Genomic DNA, 20,623 nt, shown 5'->3' on the forward strand with positions numbered 1-20,623 from the left:
GGCTGCCCAGCAGCAGCATGTAGCAGCAGCTGCTCTGGACAGTACACAACACAAACGGGTACAACAGCAGCGCGCAGATGTGGGAAGGACTAGAGTACCCCAACACTGTACACGGTAGGGTGGAAGCCAGCACCCTCCTCCCTGTGGCCATGAGGTAGCTACTACATACCCACCATGTCCTCCCCTGCTATCTTCCACATGCCAAGCCATCACCAATAAGCCCTCAAGGACATTTCCTTTGCTAGTGCAGATGCTAATACTACCCATAAAGTCTGAAGTATGCAACATCAGAGGGTCATGCACCATACAAGTAATCTGCAAAATCCACAGAGCAGATCTGTCCAGGGGATGCAACTGCTCTGGTGTTACCTTTTGGGAAAAAAACAGGAGGTACAGAGAGTTGAGTGAAACGACTTGCCTCCTGCAATGATAGATTTAATTGAAATTGCTTTAAAAAAGTGGCTAGGTGATCACAATTCTTTTAACAATTTTTTGCCAGTTGAACTTTTTAAACTCCCTCTCTGGATTATTATTTTACCTGTTGCCCAGCATTTCTATATTTGCAGCTTCTTATCATGCCTGAGATTCATCAGGGGTTAGAAGGCGCATGGAACTCCCTGCTATTGCTTTCAGAAACAAATCAGAGCTAAACCCCCAGGCCTCTGCTTCCTTCCTCACCATCTCAGGTCGGTGGTTTAACTGGGCAAAGCCTGAGGATGGACTTCAAGTTAATTGCTCTCTTGAATAATGCTACACTACTCAGGCATCTTGAACTCCATTTCTTGAATGTGCTGTCTTTTACAAAGCCAAAGCCAATAAAGCAAAGCCACAACACAATTCTTAGGTAAGTGCAGTTACTTACCACTTTCCAGAAATTTTTGCTGATACCAAGAGTATTTTTAGATCAGCTAACATTTTCTTAACGTTTGCCCTGGGATTGTCAAAAAGCTGAGATTCAGTTGCCTTGTAAGTGACTTCCTTACTGTCTCATTTAAAAGAATTTATATTTTGATACAGAAGGTTAAAATTTTTAATTTACTTTTAGTCACTCTCAATTACAAGAAATGTTTTGCAAGCTATGTTACAAAAAAAAAAAAAGACAATTTCTACTGTATCTCTGATTAACTATATCAAACTCTGCCTTAAATATCCCTTAATTTTGGAGGGCTAAGAACTCAAAAAACAATTTGTGTCCAAACACTGAGGCTGGGTTTACTTAGTTTATTATTGAAAATTGTTCTTTTTTCCTGACTAAACCTTTTCCTGTGTTCCTGATAAGGAAGGAAGTTGTTGAAAGATGCTGGCAATTAGCATTTCAGATACAGTGGATTCTATCATCTCTGGGGTTTTTTTTCTTTAATACAACTTACTTTGAGATCAGCATTTTCAGGATCAGCTGCATCAACTTGGTAAATGTGTTCTGGAGGTGTTCCTTCCAAGACATAGATCATTACAGCTGCATGGATAGAAGAGTACTCGGTGTTAATTGGGTAAGAATAAAGGACACAGCAGTAAACGTACTGATACCCTGAAGCTGTCCAGATGAATTATTGCCTATTGCATCTTCTCACTTCACAATTCCAAAATCAACACAAAGAGCACAAACACAAGATAAAAAGAAAACAATTGCAGGTCTGTAAACAGGCAAACATCACCATGAGTTGCAATATTAACTGTGCCCATGAGTTGCAATATTAATTGTGCCTTCAGGGGAAAGACTGATCTTTACATACAGCCTATTTTGAGCTGCTCACAGGGTATGGAATGAAATGATGCATTTGGGCTACATCTGTGTCTTTATGTGCTGGTTTTGGCTGGGATAGTTAATTTTCTCCATAGTAGCTACTAGTATGGGGCTGTGCTTTGGATTTGTGCTGGAAACAATGTTGATAAAGCTGAGATGTTTTCTTTCCACTGAGCAGCACTTGCACAGAGCCAAAGGCTTTTCTGCCCCTCACCTCACCAGCGAGTGCGCTGGAAGGGCACAAGGAGTTGGAGGGGACACAGCCAGGACAGCTGACCCCAACTGACCAAAGGATAGCTCAGACCATATGACATTGTGCCCAGCATACAAACCTGGGGGAAGAAGGAGCAAGGGGGGTACGTTTGGAGTCACGGCTTGTCTGCCCAAGTCTCCATTATGCATAATGAAGCTCTGCTTGTCTGGAGATGGCTGAACCTGCCTGCCCATGGGAAGTGGTGAATGAATTCCTTGTTTTGCTTTGCTTGTGTGTGCAGCTTTTGCTTTAATTATTAAATTGTCTTTATCTCAACCCATGAGTTTTCTCACTTTTAGTCTTCTGATTCCCCCATCGCACCTGGAGGGGAGTGAGTGAGTGGCTGCATCGGGCTTAGATGCCAGCTGGGGTTAAACCACAACACACTTTACTATGCTGATTGGAAGAACATAGTCCTGTACTGGGTCCTCATCACCACCCCCTCCCTGTTCACCCCCTGCACCCTGCCAGGAGAGCTCAGAGACTTTACTCTTCATTTCTGCTTTTCCTTTACACCTGCGAGTTAAATGAATAGTGAAAGGTCTGCTCTGACTTAAATTCTTGCCTTATTAAGGGTGCTAATTCAGTGCAAAGTGTATTTCTTCCCATGCCAGTAATTCTCACATTTGGGCTATCCTGTACTGGGCCACTGGCAATAGGCTTATCTCTCCTTAGGTAGAGCAATTAATAGAATGTCATGGTTTAACCCCAACCAGCAACTAAGTGCCACACGGTTGCTCACTTACTTCCCTCCCCACCCCCCCCCACCAGTGGTGAGATGAGGAGAATGAGAAAGAATGTAAAACCCATGGGTTGAGCTAAAAACAGTTTAATAATTGAAATAAAATGAAATGTAATTATATTAATAATAAAAAATAATTGTAATGAAAAGGGAGTCAGCAAAAAGAGAGAGAGAAATAACCCACCCCAAAACCCAAGTGATGCACAGTACAACTGCTCACTACGCACTGACTGATGCCCAGCCAGTCCCCCAGCAGCAATCAGCACCCCTGGCCAGCTCCCCCCAGTTTATATACTGCGCATGGTGTTCTGTGGTATGGAATATCCCTTTGGCTACTTTGGGTCAGCTGTCCTGGCTGTGCTCCTTCCCAGCTTCTTGAGCACCTCCTTCCTCCTCACTGGCAGAGCATGGGAAAATGCAAAATCCTTGACTTAGGCTAAGCACTACTTAGCAACAACGAAAACATCAGCATGTTACCATTATTCTCATGCTAAATCCAAGGCACAGCACTGTACCAGCTACTAGGAAGAAAATTAACTCTATACCAGCTGAAACCAGGACACAGAACAACATATCTTTAGATCACATTATTTGCTTTATGCCCTTTTGTGTCTGCTGGACCTGCTATTTCTGGACTATTAATTTCCACTGTGACCCCTGATGACTGCTGCTTCTCATCACAGCAGTGGGAATCCCAGGGAAGCACAATGAGTTGTTGCCAGAGGACAACAATATTAATATAAAGTTTAATGAGAGGGAGATGCTTTTTCATAACCAGCGAATGCGCAATTAGTGTCTAATTGTGGCTGGTACTGTTAACTAAAGCCACACAGTTAGACAGATCAGACATCTGTGCTTGCCAATTAATGGCAGCTCTAGCTGAGAGTTAAGCTGATGCACTTATTTGTAACAAGCTCCCACGTAAAGTGTGTTTCATGCTGTGCCGATCCCCTGAAGTGTCACATTTAATTATTATTAGATTCCAGCAGCACCCATGATATGCAAGACACCAGCTATAGTGAGAAGATGACACAGCCTCTTCCCTCAGGGAAGCTAATTTGCTTTACAAACTAAGTAGTGTATGGAAGCAAGAGTGTCAACGTGCTTAGGAGGCATTAGTGAAGCAGGCTGAATTTGAGTGGACCTGGTCCGAAACCGTCCAGGCAGACAAGCCGTGCCCTCTGCAGCCGCACACAAAAATCAAGACTGCAGCCCTGCTGACCACACCAAGGGCTGCGAATCCAGCCTACATAATTCCAGCTGCTAGTCCAGACCTGGAGGGGGGGTCAGCAGCCAGCTCCGAATACCTCCCATGAACAGATCACAGTTTGATATTTTCAGATTTAAAAAAAAAAAGAATATTGAATTATTGAATGCTCTTCAGTACAGTGCTGTTAGAATATCAAGACTTCAAACAGGCTCTCAGTACCTTGTGAAATAATAGGAACATATTTTTACTCACTGCCTGAACTGTTCTGTCTGTGTGTGAATACATAATAAATACATCACTATACTCTGTCACCTCATGGTACAACTTTTCCAGGTCCCTCTCATTAGTAAATGAACAAAACGAGATTGCTCAGAGAGTAAGACAATTATTTCCTATCCTATTGATGGCATTGTCCCTTGTATTAAGTACTGCATGGCATGCAAATCCTGCACTGACAACAGCTGGTGTCCAGACTCTCCAGCCTCATTCCTAAGGCTACTGCATGCTCCTCCCCAATGCACCTTTGCCTGTGGTCTGAAAGTAAACCTGGTTAACACCATCTGCCCCACGCAGGAGAAAGAACTCTTTGATTCTACATTTGCACCACCATAGATCATAATCTCTGAGATCACGCTCTTCAAACTGATTTTCCACTTAATTTCTCATGTGCAGATGCAAATGAAAAATGCAGGTGTAAAATATTGGCAGAGCAGTGTTTTTACTGTTTTCCCTCAGAAATTCTTGCATGTACACAACATACACTTATTTAAATGTGTCTTGCTTTTCCAAATCAGTAACATTTTCAACAAACTACTGAAACATACTCAACAGTTATATCCCCACCAAACATCAAGTTTCTAATACATACAGCTAGGTAGGTATTCATCTTACAAAAAAAAGAACATGTATACTTAATTGTACAAAAAACGTCTTTTTTTTTCTTTTAATTCTTCAGGTGCTTCAAAATGGTCAAATCATTTTTGGTCAAAACTTCAAGAAAACTAAAAGGGCACTTCTTCCAGAGATGAAGTATACCAAATATTTGTGTAAAATAAAGCTCTGATAACCCTTCCTCCCCTGTTTTTCTAAAGGAAAATGCTCAGACCACTTTAACTACATTCACTGTATGCAGCTACATGGGTTTTTAATCTGATGTCATCTTTTCAAATATTGTTCTTTTCAAATACTACCATTATCTTACTTTGAATTGCCATATTTCCTCGAAACACAGGACGCTCATTTTTATCTATTACTTGGACAGTGAGTATGTTAAGGTCAGTTCTTCCAGATGTGTCTTCAACAAAAATTTCTAAATCAAACCTCTTTGGCATAGTTTCATAATCTAGAACAGGGTTTCCAGTGGTAACAACCTGAAAAGAAAAAAAAAAAATACCATTAGCACATGATGCAAAAGATGTAAGTTATAGTCTATATGAATGAAATCAAGTAAAGTGACACTTTCCATCAGTAAATGGTAATTTAGGTCACCTTCTACTTGCTGGCACATTTCTTGCCAGTGGCAGAAACGTGAGAAAAACAGAGTGGAAAGCCCAAAATGTTGTGGCTTCATAGAGCAACTCAAGGACCTCCTGTGTGAAGGACAGTTCGAGGAGGAGAAAGCCTGGAAGGAGCTGTCCTGCCTCACAGGCAATACTTTGCCTTACAGGTCAGGACTATACTTCGCAAGTACTTCTCTGTGCCAAGTCTTCACCTTTCCACACCAAGCTCCAGAAGCAGTTGAGGTGTGACGAGACTGAAAACTGGGAGGAAGCCCTTCAGGACACAAGGGCAGCTTCACTATTTCTGTGAGTCAGGAGCATGAAAGGGAAGACCTTTTACTTGCAATAAGGGGAGAGCGGGGGGCAGGAAACAGTATAGTCTAGCAGGTAGCAGCCCCTGCCTTGTATAAGGTGTGTCTGGGAGAAGACTTGCAGGAAACCACAGGACGAAGGGAGCTGCAAAAGCACACTGTACGAGAGAGGGACCATAACTGTTTGGTGAAAATGCCAAACTCATTTAAAAACAACTTAAGCCTTAAGTTTTACAAGATTGATAAGGCAAATATTTGCTTTGTTTGTTTTTTTAATGCTTCCAGCTTTGCATATTGCCTCAACACAGAATATGTACAAGCACAAGACTGACACTCCATGAAAAAACATTAAATACATTCCTTTTGGAATTAGGATGAGTCCCAAGCAACAGCAGGATGCTGAAAGTTGCGTGCCTCAATCTTCACTGCTGAAGCTAATAAAGAAACAAGAACTTCCCTTTCTTGGACAAGAAAGGAAAATGTGACTGTCAAATTTGCTGTGTAGCTAAAAAACTGTGAAGCTTGAACACAGTAGCAGGGTGCTGTGGAAATGGAGAAGAGTTGAGGCTCAGAAGTATGTGTGACAAGGAGTGTGTCAGTGTATTCACAGTACTGCAGAATGGAGGAGCCTGGAGATGATGCAGGAGAACAACAAAACAAATCCTTGATTTTAGATGAGATGCCATGGCCAGAGGACAAAAGTGATTTCAGCACAATTAGGAGTCAGAAGTCAAAACAGAGCCAATTAATAAAGACAGTTGGAGGAGAGTGAACAGGAACACAAACATTTTATGCCTTCTGGAATGTAAAACAGGTGCTCTCTGGAACCTCATGGATCTTTCTGTTATAGTACAGGAGAAAAAACCTGTGTCCTGGATGGTCTCCTTCTCTCCTATATTGCACAAATAGCAGTTTCCCATAAAAGTGATGCTAACTCAGAAAAAAACATTCTACAAAAGCTTGTAACACCAGTGGGAAGGTTGATCTCCAAAATAAATGTTTGCTGGAGAACTAAATACAGTAAACAGATGCAATTAATTCAAAATGAGAAACTGTCCAATTCTAAGCAGAAATTATGTGCTCTGGGGATTACCCCTCCAGTTCACAGCCAAATATTTTTATTGGTGGTGTAACTACATCCAGACTGCCTAATTATGCATCTTCTATCCTCCTTTATAGAGACCTTGCAAGTGAAGATGTGACTCTAGATGGCCTCTTTCTAGATTGCTTTTGAGAACAGCTTGCCACTGGCATAGGCTGTGAGCCACAGTTCACCTCTCCTCCAGGTAGGAGCAATGCCTACTGATAATGGCAACACTGTACACACTTGAAGCAGCTGCACACTTCATGAAAGGGGATCTAGAGTCATCCCATAACTGTCTACCCCTCATTCCACCTGAGAATTTCACTGCTCCCTGCTCCCCCCTTCACTCCCACGATGCAGAGAGAGCACCACTAACAGCATCAAGGCAGCCGCAGGCAGCAGTATGTTTTCATGCATTCAACATATCTTCTGCCCACGGGATTCTTCAAACAAGAGTAAAGTGAGGAGGAATGGGCAGGGCTCAGATCTCAGAAACTGTGACGTTCTCAGAATCTCAAAATATATCAGAAATTGTGATATTGCCTTGGCTTGCTGCAACAGGAGTAAATGTGCTTCATAAATACAGAAGAGCCTGTGCTAACAGGTACTTAGCTCATCTGCAAACCTCATAATTCATACATGAAATACTGTCTTTTTCTATATCTTAGCAAAGATTTAATGGCAGTAGGTAGAGCTGAAGTATCTCATTTTGGATCACATCACTTTTGCAGAACGTCGTACAGATCTGCCACAACACAGAATAAATAATCAGAAGTAGCAATCCTCATCACATAAATGAACCAAGAATACTTGTGTATTTATCCTTGTCTTATGAGTTGTAATTAGCACTCAGCTGCTAATTTGCAGAATTTGTATGTAGCTTGCTTTATTATTTTCTTATGACTGATATTCACTGGCCCAACTTCTTTGTTCTAGTTCCTCAAGTGAGATTAAAACCCCTGTAAACAGCTACAGTGTAAGCAAGGCATACAACGGCTCACAGGCCATTCTGGTAATGGGGCTGTGGTATGAAATTAATATAAATTGGTGCTTTGGAAGACAGTCTCCAGCCTACACTTTCTTGGCCATTCATTTTCATTATTGTGTCACACTGTGCACTGTGCTTGAACAAGAATTTCTCTATCATGCCTGCCATTAAAAAAAATCAAGAAGAGACCTTTTATCTATTTGCAGACTTATTTTCCCTCCAGATTAATTTCTCAGTCCCACTCAACAAGCAGCAACATAAACTGCTTGTGCTGCACAGCATAGAGAAGGCATGGGACAGGAGCAAACAGGTATAAGAAAGGGCTATGTTTTGCAGCAGAATGGATAGCTTTGATTCAAAATGCCAAAATACAGCCTAGGAAGGGAGTCCCACATTACAAATTCTCTGTCAGCAAAGCCATCTAAAGGTATGTATCCATTTCCTTCTGCCTGTTACATCCCCTCAGCTGACCCAGTTCAGCTGTTTGTGCAACCACATCCTATGCTTCACATGTGAAAGAAGGCTTTTCTGAGAGTTTTTTTTAACCATTTCACTGATCTGGCTGGGGAGCAGGTAAAGAACCAGCAGAGCTGGCACAACCGAGCTTTGTACTGTGCTGGGAGGGAGCAGTGGAACAGCAGCAGCTCCTTGAAGGCAGGTTGAACGAGTGAGCTGCAATTACCTGTGGTCACAGTCTTACTTTTCCCAAATTTCCCCCCCAGAAACACCAGCAAAGACAACAAGAAAAGAGCCCTTGTATCAGTTCTGTGAAAATCTGAAATTTCTTGGAAACACCCAGAAAAATGTATTCAAATTAACTGTTTAAGACTCTGCTCAGTGCCTGTCTGTATCTTTTAAAGACACTGTCACTGTTCAGGCTCAAACACACAAGCAAGTTACAATGGTATAACAAGTTATCATGTGCCTGAACACTCATTGCTAGTGACAAATGTGAGCTAATACTTGCTAATTTATCCAGAAATGAAAATTAGCCTGAAGTAAAAGGAATTGCTTTGCATTTGCCATAGGACAAGAGCATGCAATAAACAGAAAGAGATCACAGATGGGTGGAAGTGTGGTAACTTCTTACCTCAAGATAACTTCCTCATGTGTCACAGCCTTCATTCAGAATTAAATATGATTTTGACCTGACTCAGCTTACTTTATTTTGGAAGCGAGTCAAATTCATTTTAATTCTAGGTGAGAGTGACCCAACAGAAGCTGCATGTAGTTTAACTAAAGCATTTTAAATTCATGGTGACTTTATATAAATTGAAAAACTATGGACAAATCCTCAAAAGAGAAGTAGGTCCTATATGTCCTTCTCCACCTCTTATTTTCCAAAAATCACATTTTTTCTATTATGGAATCAATGGAATTATTGTGATATGTGGGTTTTGTCTAGATGCAATTAAAAATTATAATCACTATTGCTATTCATTTGTCATATCCATTACAGCATGTCCAAATACTACCACAGTCTGCATTTGCAACTCTTTTCTGATTAAATCATAAGGCACTGTGCTCTCGGTGCTTAGTAATCCAGGAAACATCAGCCTACATGACCAAACATTGTTCAAGCTAAAGGTAAAACTCACCCTGTATTCAAGACCTCCTCTTGATTCAATATCAAAAGCCTCTGTAAGTGGATTTGAATTTACTATGGTAGGAAGTATTGCAACGCCTTCAGAAGACAATGGAGAAACAGTTACATTAAAGGTATAAACTGAAACACCAGCTGCTGCATTTTCTTCGACGGTGCTTGTTGCAGGTAAGCCCTTAAGCAACTGGGTTCTTCTTCCTGCAAGATGAAAATGAATGTAAAATTACTTCTGGGAATCTTAGGCTAGCAGGAGCACACAGCTTGTGCCAAAAGCTGCCATTATTAATGCACAAAACAGCCCGATTCTCTTCTTGCTTATGAATGGTGGCATTGCACAGTAGTAAATCCAGTGCTAATGGCAGAAGAATCAGTCTTTTATCTAATTCAGTACTATACTGCTGTCATCTACAGTGGCTGTTGTTAAAGTAGCATTGTTACTGCATCATTTGCCTTCATAGATGCCTTTATACAGAAGCAAAGAAATGGAACATGTTTCTGTTATTTCATTTCACCCCCTCTACTAATTGCTGCCTCTGTGCACTAATCACATCAAAAAGCACCTTGAATCACACTGACCTGGATGTTAAAGAAGCAATCTTTTTTTGTGAATTACACCATCTGCAGTGCCCATTTCTTCCATTTTCCCTCTTATTCTTTCTAGGATAGCTCTGTGCACACCTGGCTCATGGGTAGTGTGAGTCAGCAATAACTTTGGGGGTTGTGCTGTTGTGTCTTCTGCTTTGAGCATGGAAGAGCAACCTCCAGTCCTTGGAGGAGATGCAGGCCCACAAAAGCACCCTATGGTTCAAAACTGCCTGGAAGCAGCATGGACTGCTGTGGCATCCAACAGCTTTGCATGAGCTCCTTGCTTCTCGGGCAGACCTCTGGACTTCCCAAACCAAAATCTTTGCTTCCTTTCTCATTTAGCTTCTGGGGTTTGTTATTTTAACAAATAGTAACATAATATTTTAACAAATTTATCTCATAAAGAATGTCTAGAAAACATAAATCAGGACAGCTTGTAGGGCATGGCCTGAAACATCTTGGTAACCTCACATCCCTGAACTGGCAATTTACCTCAATGTGAGACCATGGCAGGGCTGACCATTGTTTAGGGGAGCTTTGCTGGCTTGTCCAAAACACTTGCCAAGAAAGGCGGCTGTGTTCAGTCAAACTCCCTACACACTGTGTGTGAAGAGGGACGCAGATACTTCTCACACAGCTTGACCAGGCTGTTCATATACCAGCTATTACTGTAGCCAAAACTCCATGAAGTTTTTATTTTTACTGGGCAGCTGCAAGGTAAAAGACTGCTACAGGAACTAGTCTGAGGCCATCAGGGCTGCAACATGCTTATGCTTGGATGCTCAGCCTCAGCCTGGAGCTTGGGAATGTAATGCCAAAGGGCAAGCTTCTGCTTTGCAACACCTCTGTGGTGTGGGACAGAACCATCTCTCTTTGCCCCTCCTCATGTAGCTGGTGACTGACTGATGGCCCGCATCAGCTACCACAGAGGCATTCTAATTGCCATTCCTCCAAGGGCAGCAGGCCTTTTAATCTGGAGTGGAAGAGTTCAGCTCCAATGCTTTCCAATGACATTAGAAGAAGCCTTAGTGACATTTTTTCCCAAACTATCAAAAAATCTTCTTTCCTTACATCCCTAGAAAAATTTTGGAGCATTTTAGTGATAGCCCACATATGGCCTTTGTGTGATAGACATTGCTCCTGTTACTGGCCTCTTAAATAACTGTTCCCTATACGATCAGAGAAGACCTAGGATCCCAGTGCCTTTGCTATATGAGAAGCAAACCCAGTAGCAGTAGATGAGTCCCCAAGACAAAGCATGGAGTCCCACGGTCTCCCTTCTTCTCACATCCTACCCCAGGAGGCACCTGTCCTTGGAGCATTTCCTGGAATGCTGAGTGGCATGACTCCATCAGACACCCCCAGTTCTTTCTCTTGCAGTCTGCATTGTGGGGAGAAGGAGGGAACATGGCAGGTGTTGTTCATGTAACCAGCTGTACGAGGCTGTGGTGAGAGAGTTCGCCTCTGGGAAGGCCTCTTCTGAGCACAGGGCCTCACCAGTAAGAGGCAGAACTGAGGCACTTCCCCGGAGCCTCTCCACAGCTGCATGGAAGTTCCCATGCTCCCACACCCCAGATACATCAGGTCCATGGATCACTGATCTGGTTGGGATTACTCTGGCATTTATGGAAAAAAAGGCCTTGGGGATGCTCTGCAGGTAGGTGAGGTACAGGCTGGGATGTGGGAGACTGTGAGGTAGGAACTGCCTGTAGGAGCTAGTCTGAACAGGTCACACTGACACTGGTAGGACTGAGTTCAGCTGAGCTGTTACTGATTTATGTCAGTGGAAGCAAGACCCAGTGAAGGACCGAGTTTTTATCAATGTCCTTACAGATTCTGGAAAACATCATCAATAAAAATCACCTATGCAAATGAGACTGGGCTGAGACGCACTTTGGGGGATACATTTCCTTAAGTGGAGCTGAACTTTGAATATAATCTCTTGTGGAGAGTACCTGATGAATCCAGTTCCCTCAACAAGCCACAGTTCATTAATGGAAACCATTCATAAAATCAATGAAATTATTTGTAAAATTTAGAGATGTAGAAAGAAAAGAGTTGCCATTTTTATATTATCTCTAAAGATTTCATTGGCTGTTTATTCAGGATTTGTCTTTCTAAATCACAAATTCTTATTTCTTGCTCTTTATTTTCAACTGAAGTTTTTGGTACTGCATCTCAATGGCAACTTCTTCTTCCAACTGATTTTACAAAAGCTCTCCTTCCATATTCACAAGTCCTTGCCTACCTCCTTACTTCGGAGAACAAAACACGCCTGAAGCAATTTAACACATTATTTATCAGAATTACCAACCCCACACATTGACAAATGCTAAGTCTAAGACAAAGCAACCATAAGACTGGCTTTGAGAAGTATATATATATTTAAGTCTTATTTATCTGTGATCTGTTAGTCTTCACAATGTGCTTGAGTCACACCTTCAAGCTTTTCTCTCTCCACAACATGCAGGTTAGAAAAGTGCTGTTTTTCAGGGAAAGCTGAGATTCATATGCAGTGTCCTGCTCAGTGTTTTGGGACATCAGGAAAACAGCCAAATACGGACAGGTTCCTGAGGGCTGGCAGAACTATTTCAGTTCCTTGAGAGCAAAGTGACCCTCCCTGAGCAGCTACCTTACTACAAGTAACACCAAGTGCTCCATGAGCCACACAGACTGCAGTCTGAAGATCTACCTTCAGTTGCTAATGTGCACATATTCATACTGGCTAATCTCCCATGTTTTTAGACTGGGCAAAGACAGTGATACTACCCTACTAATATTCTCCACATGTTTTCCTGTTTGGTCTTGTTTGGTTGCTTGTTTTACTTCATCAAAAAGAAATGTTATCAATATCTGGAAGATGATTATTGGAGTATTAATATTAGATACTGTTTCTTGGAGAGCTGTCCTCCTTTCCCACTCCAACACTGTCACACTGAGCAGTGGTAATTGCACATGAAGTGCCTCATCCAGCAAGGAGTTCTATTCCCTTCTTCATTATACTGCTGTAACCACAGAGCTCAATCTATTTCAGTAGGAAAATAATTGTTACTTGATTTTTTCCATCCGTGTCTGATCCCTAAATATGTATTATAAAGCTCCCAAGAGAAAGTATAACAGCCAACAGTGTTCTAATTTTAGCAGCATAATGAAATCATGTTCTTACCAGATACTACTGCCAGCGAAATGAGGAGAAGGAGCATGCTCTTCATCGTCTTTATGACCCTGTCCTTCATGTTCCCAGGATGCAAACTGAAGGAAGATCATGGTATGTTTTCCCTAGTTTACATTAGCTCCACCTAACCGCTTTCTCTTTTTCATGTTGTAGAGTGAGAAACAAAACAAAGGACCCGTGTCTCTAAGGGAGTTTCTAAACACTGTCACCTTGTTTGCTTGTCAGAAAACTGCTCCTTGCTGACACTCCATCCACAGACCTGGGCCACACTTGAGAAAACAATCATTAATAGGTCTTTCACTGCAATTATTTTATTTATTGAAGCATTATGAAAAGAATCAAGTATGTTCTAATCTGAAAATACCATGCTGCTTTCATCACTGGCAAATTAGGTGCTCTCTTCACACACCAGAATCAAATACTCATGCTTTTTTACTTAAACCAAGAACCTGAAGTTTTCTCATTTCTATGGCTATCAGAGAATTACTCAGGCCACATACACTGCATGCCTGGAGGTGAGATAGCAGCACACATACATGATGAAGTTAGCTTTGCTGTAGCTGTCTCAGGACCCGCATAGACTACTATGCAAAGTGCAGTGTCTCCCTTAGATTAGGCATTTAGCTAGCTAGCCCACAATACACCAGTGAAATGTTTTTGGTGTTGTTTTTTTTTTTTTTTTTTAATATTTAAGGGTAGTCCTAGCATTTTTTTGTCGAGCATAGTATAGAGGTGACACTAATACATGAACTGGATGCAATATAGGTGCATCAGTATCAACTCAGAATAATTTAGCTTGGAAGGGACCTTTGGAGGTCACCTAGTCAAACCCTGCTCAAAGCAGGCTTAATTAGATCAGGTTGCTCAGGGATTCATGTAGTTGATTCTCAAACACCTCCACACAAAGTTAACAGCTCTACTAAGAGGCAGATTTTAGAGATTCAGGTTTAACACAGCTCTGGAGAAACCACACTGATTTGTGAGCTAAGCTAACATCTCTAGATGGTTCTGTATCACATTCTGTGGCTGTCCCAGTGAAAGCTGACAGTAGTTTAGAAAGCTCTGTCCTGTGCTCCTGTGTTTTGTGTAGTATGAGCATGTTAATTGAACATGCTGAACATGAATAGCTAGTTTAACACTGGAGCAGGCATTGCCTATGCTTGCTGCGTGCGTATCTTAAACTATTATACACATGTGCCCTGGAGGATTCACTGATACAATGAAACTGGAAAACATACATCAGTGAAGCCTACTGATAGGAACTGAGCCATACCTACATATCTGATACTGGTTTGGGGAATCATAAGAAAAGTTTATTTCATGGTTGATCTGCATCTATTTAAAAGTGCTTCTAGGGTCTTGCCAAGTTCAGATGCAACCTGGGTTTAAAGTGAATGTGGCCACATCATATCATCTGGGAGCACATACTGCATCAACCTGTAGTACAGAGGAAGCTGGTCTTCCACTGGCCCAGGAAGTGTGTGCCTACACTTTATGTTAGTAAAAAAATTACGGAAAATCCCACCCTCAAATGACCTAGTTATGCTGATAAGATATTAATGTAAATATATTTATACTGGCAAAAGGTCTAACCAGTCCTCTTACCTATCAGATCATTGGCCACCCCTTCATATGAATTTCCTGGGTCCACAAAGAAGCTTTTGATCTTACCAGACATCTCACAAAGATGAGCTCTGTGTGCACAGGCATGAACCAGGCTTGTATAATAAGCCTGTGATCTTTTACTAATTATCAGAGCACTGTAAAACTGCTGCTAGCTTTATTCCCTCCTTTTAGTTGCAATATACAATCTATCCCATTATTCTGTTGATTCTTTTAATATTGAAAGAACTACGGAAACATCTGGACTAAGTTTTAAAGTAGGCAGTCTTTTAGATACGTGTTTAAATTTGTTTAGTATCTAGCTTGAGTGATAGGACTGTTTCCATCCTTCTCCATAACTCAGAGATTACAAATTTTGTCCTTTATTTTCTTTCTCTTACTTCTTAGGCTGGGGTTTTGGGGGAATCGCTTTTGTGTGGGGTTTTTTGTTGTTTGTTTTTTCTGTAAATACATTTTCTATCTTACTTGTTTTGTCCTTCCTTCATCTGAGAATGTACACAGATCTACTTTCAGTAAGAGTTCAACGTCCATACATATAAAGCAGACTTTCCTCTGCACATCTTGTGATAGAGACATCATAGGGGGATATGGGAGACAGCAAAGACATCTGGAACACACATGTGCTTGAAATGCTGCCATTCCCCAGCTTCACCTGGAAGTGTAACAGATAATTGTTTCAGGTGCTATGTGAATACCCATGGAGTGGTTAAGTTCTGTTTTCTCTCTGAGTGTGTCTCCAGGGCTTTCAAGTAGTTCCTGTTAAGCCTCATGGTTCAAGCATGTTGTGAGAAGAGACCATAGAGGTGACCAGGGAGACCGGGGGTAGAGCCAAGAGGAGCACACAGTGAGGGAGGAGAGCATGGAGGGCAGCTCATACAGGTGGAGTGAGTGAGCAGACAGGGCTCTGGCTCCTTCTTTTTCCTTCAGTCACTGCCAGTACCTCTCAATGCCTCCTATAGATCCCTCTTTTCTTATATCCCTCTGCTGAGTGGATTTCTGTGGTTCTCTGATTCATTCTGCCAGGCTATAAGGAATAAAGTGAAAAAGCAGCCAGAGTTAAAAAAGAGCCCCAAACAGGTTGAAAATCAAGTAGAAATAAATATATGCATATCATCAAGTACAGAGCTGGTTAGGAACAGATGAGTTAGGAGAAGGTGAGCAAGGCAGAAGTTCCCTGGTGAGACTAGCAACAGTAACTCTGCCGCTGCAGGAAGGTCAGGAATGAGCTTCCTGGGAATTTAAGGCAGCTGGATGAAGAGAGGTCAAGGCAGTGCAAGCAAGAATACACCCAGGGAGTTTGCAGGCAGAACAGAGGGAAGAAAAATTAATTGGAGCAAATGAAAAAGTCAAGGAACAATCTGGATTTTTAATCATTCCTTGGTTTTCAAGATTATTTGAAATCAGGGCATTTTAGAGTAGTGCAGAGAAAATGTACTTCTGAAGAAATGTCTTCTGGATTATCAGGTAAGGTGGAGAATGTGAGAAAGATGCTATATCTGCCAAGAAGTTAAATAATCTTCATTTCAAGAGAAAGACCAGCAGATCAAAGTGCAAGAGACTGCACTGGTCTTAGGTTGGGGTGCAGAGAGAAAGAACATGGAAGTGAGGGATGTCGGGTGGGACTGAGCAGAACTGATGTGCAAGCTTTCAATTGCCTGTCCTCAGAAAAGTAAGGGATTTTAACAGAGGCCAGCCTCAGACAAGTAGCCTTGCATAACAAAATGTGCAGGTTCAGGACATTAATCTTTTTTCTATGCATTTAATTCTCAATTGGCTTCCAGTCTGTCAACAGGAAAGAAATGTTCTCTCTTCAAACACATCAGAGGTTCAAGACAATTTCCCCATTAATGGCTATTTCAGCCAGAGTAGTGGCTCTCTTCTTAGCCAACTCACATGAAAGGAAACATTTTGCTCTTCTGTGGTAATTACTCACCAAAAATTGAGCAGCCTAAGGAGAATTTTCACACACTGGTTCCAGCCTCAGTTCAAGCATATTTATTATTGTTATTTTATGAATTAAATCACCTAGACTGTCAGGTTTTATTTTCATCTCCTTTTTCTTTAAACAGTACAGCTTCTCCATCCACTGCCTTGGTAACCTTTCCTAACATATTAAAACAGTACCTTAGCATCCTACACCAAAAACTTATGTACCATTTAATTTGATTTCTCAGCTAAAAGCTTCCTCTGTACTATTTGTGATTGAAAAAAGCAAACTAAAAGTCATGAGTACTACCCACGCTACCTTAATCTCACCTAAAGCAATCCCATCTTAGCAAGGTTAGTAACCCATACAATTAAGCAAAAAAGTCCCAGACAGATCTCTGGGCCATCTATTTTCTAGCACTGACTTGCAGACACATAAACCCACTAGTCACCTCCTAGATAATTAACTTGAGATGTCTGCTAATAAGAATTTATTCCATCACACCAAGAGCTTTTTCTGGGATCCAGGTTTAAGTAAAGAATAGTCTAGAACAGGGGTCCTCAAACTACAGCCCGCAGGCCGGATATGGCCCCCCAGGGTCCTCAATCCAGCCCCCGGTATTTACAGAACGCCCCCGCCCCCCTCCCCCGCTGGGGGCTGGGTGGGGGGAAACCAAGCAGCCGCAGATGACTGCCTGCCACTGCATCTGCATGCCAGCCCCCTGGTTAAAAAGTTTGAGGACCCCTGGTCTAGAATCTGGGTAAGTACACACAGAAGCCCCAAAGCACTGCTGTTGTCAGTGCTGACAAGTTCCTCCCATTGCTCCAGCAGTTATACACCTAAGGGATGAAAGGATTTGTCGGAGAAGGAGGAATCCCGGGCGTCTGTCTTTTGCCACAAAGAATCTGAGCACTTATTTTAGAAGGACTGAGAATATGTAAGGCATTAAGAAGGGGAGATGGTTCTGGTACTTCCCATTCCCTCCACTCTATCTTGACAAATGTGGACTGAGGCAGATAGAAGATTACAAGGATGTAAGTTCAAGAAAGCTCCAGATGTACTTGAATCCTCCCTACACAGAGGTCAAGTGACTTCTCCAAGGCCATACTCCAGAAAAGCCAAAGTTCTCACTCCCAATCTCAGTCACGATGAGTGTAAAAAGCACACTGTTGCCGAATGTTTTTCTCTTTGAGAAGTTCTTGTACTGCTTAAAAATACTTCATTTTTCTTCTGCAATTAACACAACATGAAAGTCAGTGAAATACAAGCTTCAAATATTCATTCACCTGTGCAAAAGTAGACTATATCAGCAACTACTTCGTGTTTTATGGTTCAAGATCAAAAATATGGGGTGGTGTAGAACATTCAATACCTACGAGAAATTATGCCACTTGTCCACACCATTTACATATGTCACTTGAATTTTAATTGTGTGATTTGTCTTCAAAAAAACAGTTGTGCAAGTAATTATTCAGTGAAAAAATGTGTTTAGGCCAATGAAGTCTTCTTCCTGAGTTTAGTAGATATTGGATCAGGACCAAGACCCATGTGGCAATACTTTGTACCTCATGATACAGTATTTACTGCATATTACAAGTTTGTTTGTTATTGTAATTGCTTGGCCACCTGACCTGATTGGTAAATATATAAACAAGGATGTGAAGTAGCAAATTATGCAAATGCAACAAGAAAGAATGCTCTGGGCAAATATGGGTACAGAAACTCTGAGTTTGCTATGTACACAGCATGATGCACTTCACTTAGTCAAGTATTTTAATGTATCACAAAGAGTTCCTTGAACAGGCTTTTGCATCATGCAACATACTCTATTTTATCTATTTTATCATCAAAAGGCATCTGACTATATTTTGCAAAAGCAACCTTGCATTTTAGCACAAATAAAATATTTTCTATTGACTTTGGGAAAAAAAACCCAAACCCAAACCAGTATACAATTAACAAAAAAAGCGTCTCTGAGCAAAGGGTGAGTGCTCGGAGGGTGGAGTTTCACTTGGAGATGGACAGGTTTTTACACCTCAGTTCCTCCATTCTTTGAACTGGAGGAGTGAGAATGATTCACTACTTCCTAACAGTGTGAAAATTTGTTTGTTTATGGTTTCAACAACTGTGAGCTATTCAACTGGGCTCTCTAACTCTCCCAGGGACCAGAGAAGGGGCGTGTGATGAGAGAAGGGCATGTAGATACACTCTAGTTTTGCTTGGGCTGCCAAGGCTGTGGCAGGGACTGACCTGTGCCAGGCCCCTGGGGCACCATGCTGTGTGACAGTCATCTTGTTCACTTCCAGCCCCTCTCAATGGCTGCATCCCCAGAGACACTGGTCAGAAGTAGCTCTGTGCTCTCCTGTGGGATTCTTTAATTTTTTAATCAGATGTAGCACACAAAACTAGCAAATCTCTACCTCAGGTTCTTGCTTTATACCTGATTCTGCTCTTCCCTGATCCTCATCCTTTTCTGGCTTATTGCTCCAGGGCTCCAATGAGCTTTGCCTTAAGTCCCAAAAGGTGCTGAATTTACTCATTTCTCCTTGGCAGATCATAGCCCAACAGCAGCCCATACCTGGAAGAGTAACATTCTCCTCCAGGTATTGGCATGGCAAAGCCAGTGAGGAAAAAAGTACTGCATATACCTCCTACCATAGGCTTCCCCTGGGGGAAAAGTGGCTTCTTCCCTCCTCTGTGGCTGAACCTGACATCTAGAAGACATGTGTAAGGGAGTAAAGAGGGATGTTTCACTCTCTTCGCCATTTGTTTCACAGTATAAGCTGCAGTCTAACTGTTGGACTGAACTGTCTGAAAGAGGACAATACTCTTTTCTGCAGGACTTTAAATAACTGCGAGGTCACTGCTCAAGGCTCTGTACTTCTGGTGTTCCTGTGAGCTTCTGCCCCATCAAATGACTACCCGTCAGCTGACTGATGGCAACTGCAGCATGCATAGTCTCAGTCCTTCCACTACTATGGATCAGAGAGCATGCAGCTGTTTGATACCACCTGAGGATTTAGTGTATCATTTTTGTTTCTGCTCCGTTCACATACTTAGCAATAGTCAATGCAGTAGTACCACAATTTACTCAGCTACATGAGGACATGAGGACAGAGATTTGTGAGGCAGAGGATTAAAGCTGGGGCTTTATGAGCCCCATATGTATCTCATACATATGAAGTATGAGACAGTGAAGGGGCTTGGTGGAGAAAAGGTTGGATCTCTGCTGGGAAAGTTGGGGAGTGAAAGAAAGAAAAGGTTGGGCATGTGAAGCTGGGGTCTTGGTCTGAGGACATGGAGATGTGCAGTAACAGGATGAGGGAGGCAGTGTATGTGGTTTTGAGTTTTTCACTCTAAGAATCATGTGGCAGAACAGCTGTGACAGCACAGACGTAGGTTTATAAATTGGAAAAAAGGCTGAGTGGTGGGGTGAATGGCAAGTGGCAGGCATCTGCTTGAAGAGGAGGCTTTGGTGGTCCTATGACAGTGAGGGAACAAAACCCCCAGCTTTTCCACAATAATTTCTGTTTCTAACTCAATACCTTGCCTGGGACGTACATTGTCTAAAGCCATCCTTGGAATCTTTCCACATTTGGGTAACACTACTATTTCATCTAGGCTACTGGAAAATAATTTTAATAATCCTGATCTCACAAAGATCAATGACAAGCCTGATTTTGAAAGAAGCAGTTTCAACAGACCTGGGCCTGAATAAAGTTGTCTGAAGGCAAACAAAATCTTAATCATGCAAAGAAGACAGATGCAATATTCACCGCTGGCTCTGTTCCTTGCTGCCTGTAAGCTCTGTGACTAGAGAAAGCCTTTAGAAGTATCACACAGGGATAGGGCCAAAATAAACCGGGTGCAGACACAGAA

General features: G+C 41.9%; 1 protein-coding gene across 1 annotated transcript in view; it reads right to left on the bottom strand.

The window, feature by feature from the left end:
• Positions 1-20,623, bottom strand: part of CDHR3 (cadherin related family member 3) — a 66,434-nt gene that overhangs the window by 28,246 nt on the left and 17,565 nt on the right. Inside the window, exons 2-4 of the mRNA XM_027795378.2 lie at positions 9,430-9,632; positions 5,151-5,319; positions 1,371-1,456 (exon numbers count right to left, since the gene is read on the bottom strand). Coding sequence (XP_027651179.2) covers positions 1,371-1,456; positions 5,151-5,280 — 216 coding nt within the window. The 5' untranslated portion in view covers positions 5,281-5,319; positions 9,430-9,632. The remainder of the gene's footprint in view (positions 1-1,370; positions 1,457-5,150; positions 5,320-9,429; positions 9,633-20,623) is intronic.

This window comes from Falco peregrinus, chromosome 6 (assembly GCF_023634155.1).
Source record: "Falco peregrinus isolate bFalPer1 chromosome 6, bFalPer1.pri, whole genome shotgun sequence".
NCBI lineage: Eukaryota > Metazoa > Chordata > Aves > Falconiformes > Falconidae > Falco > Falco peregrinus.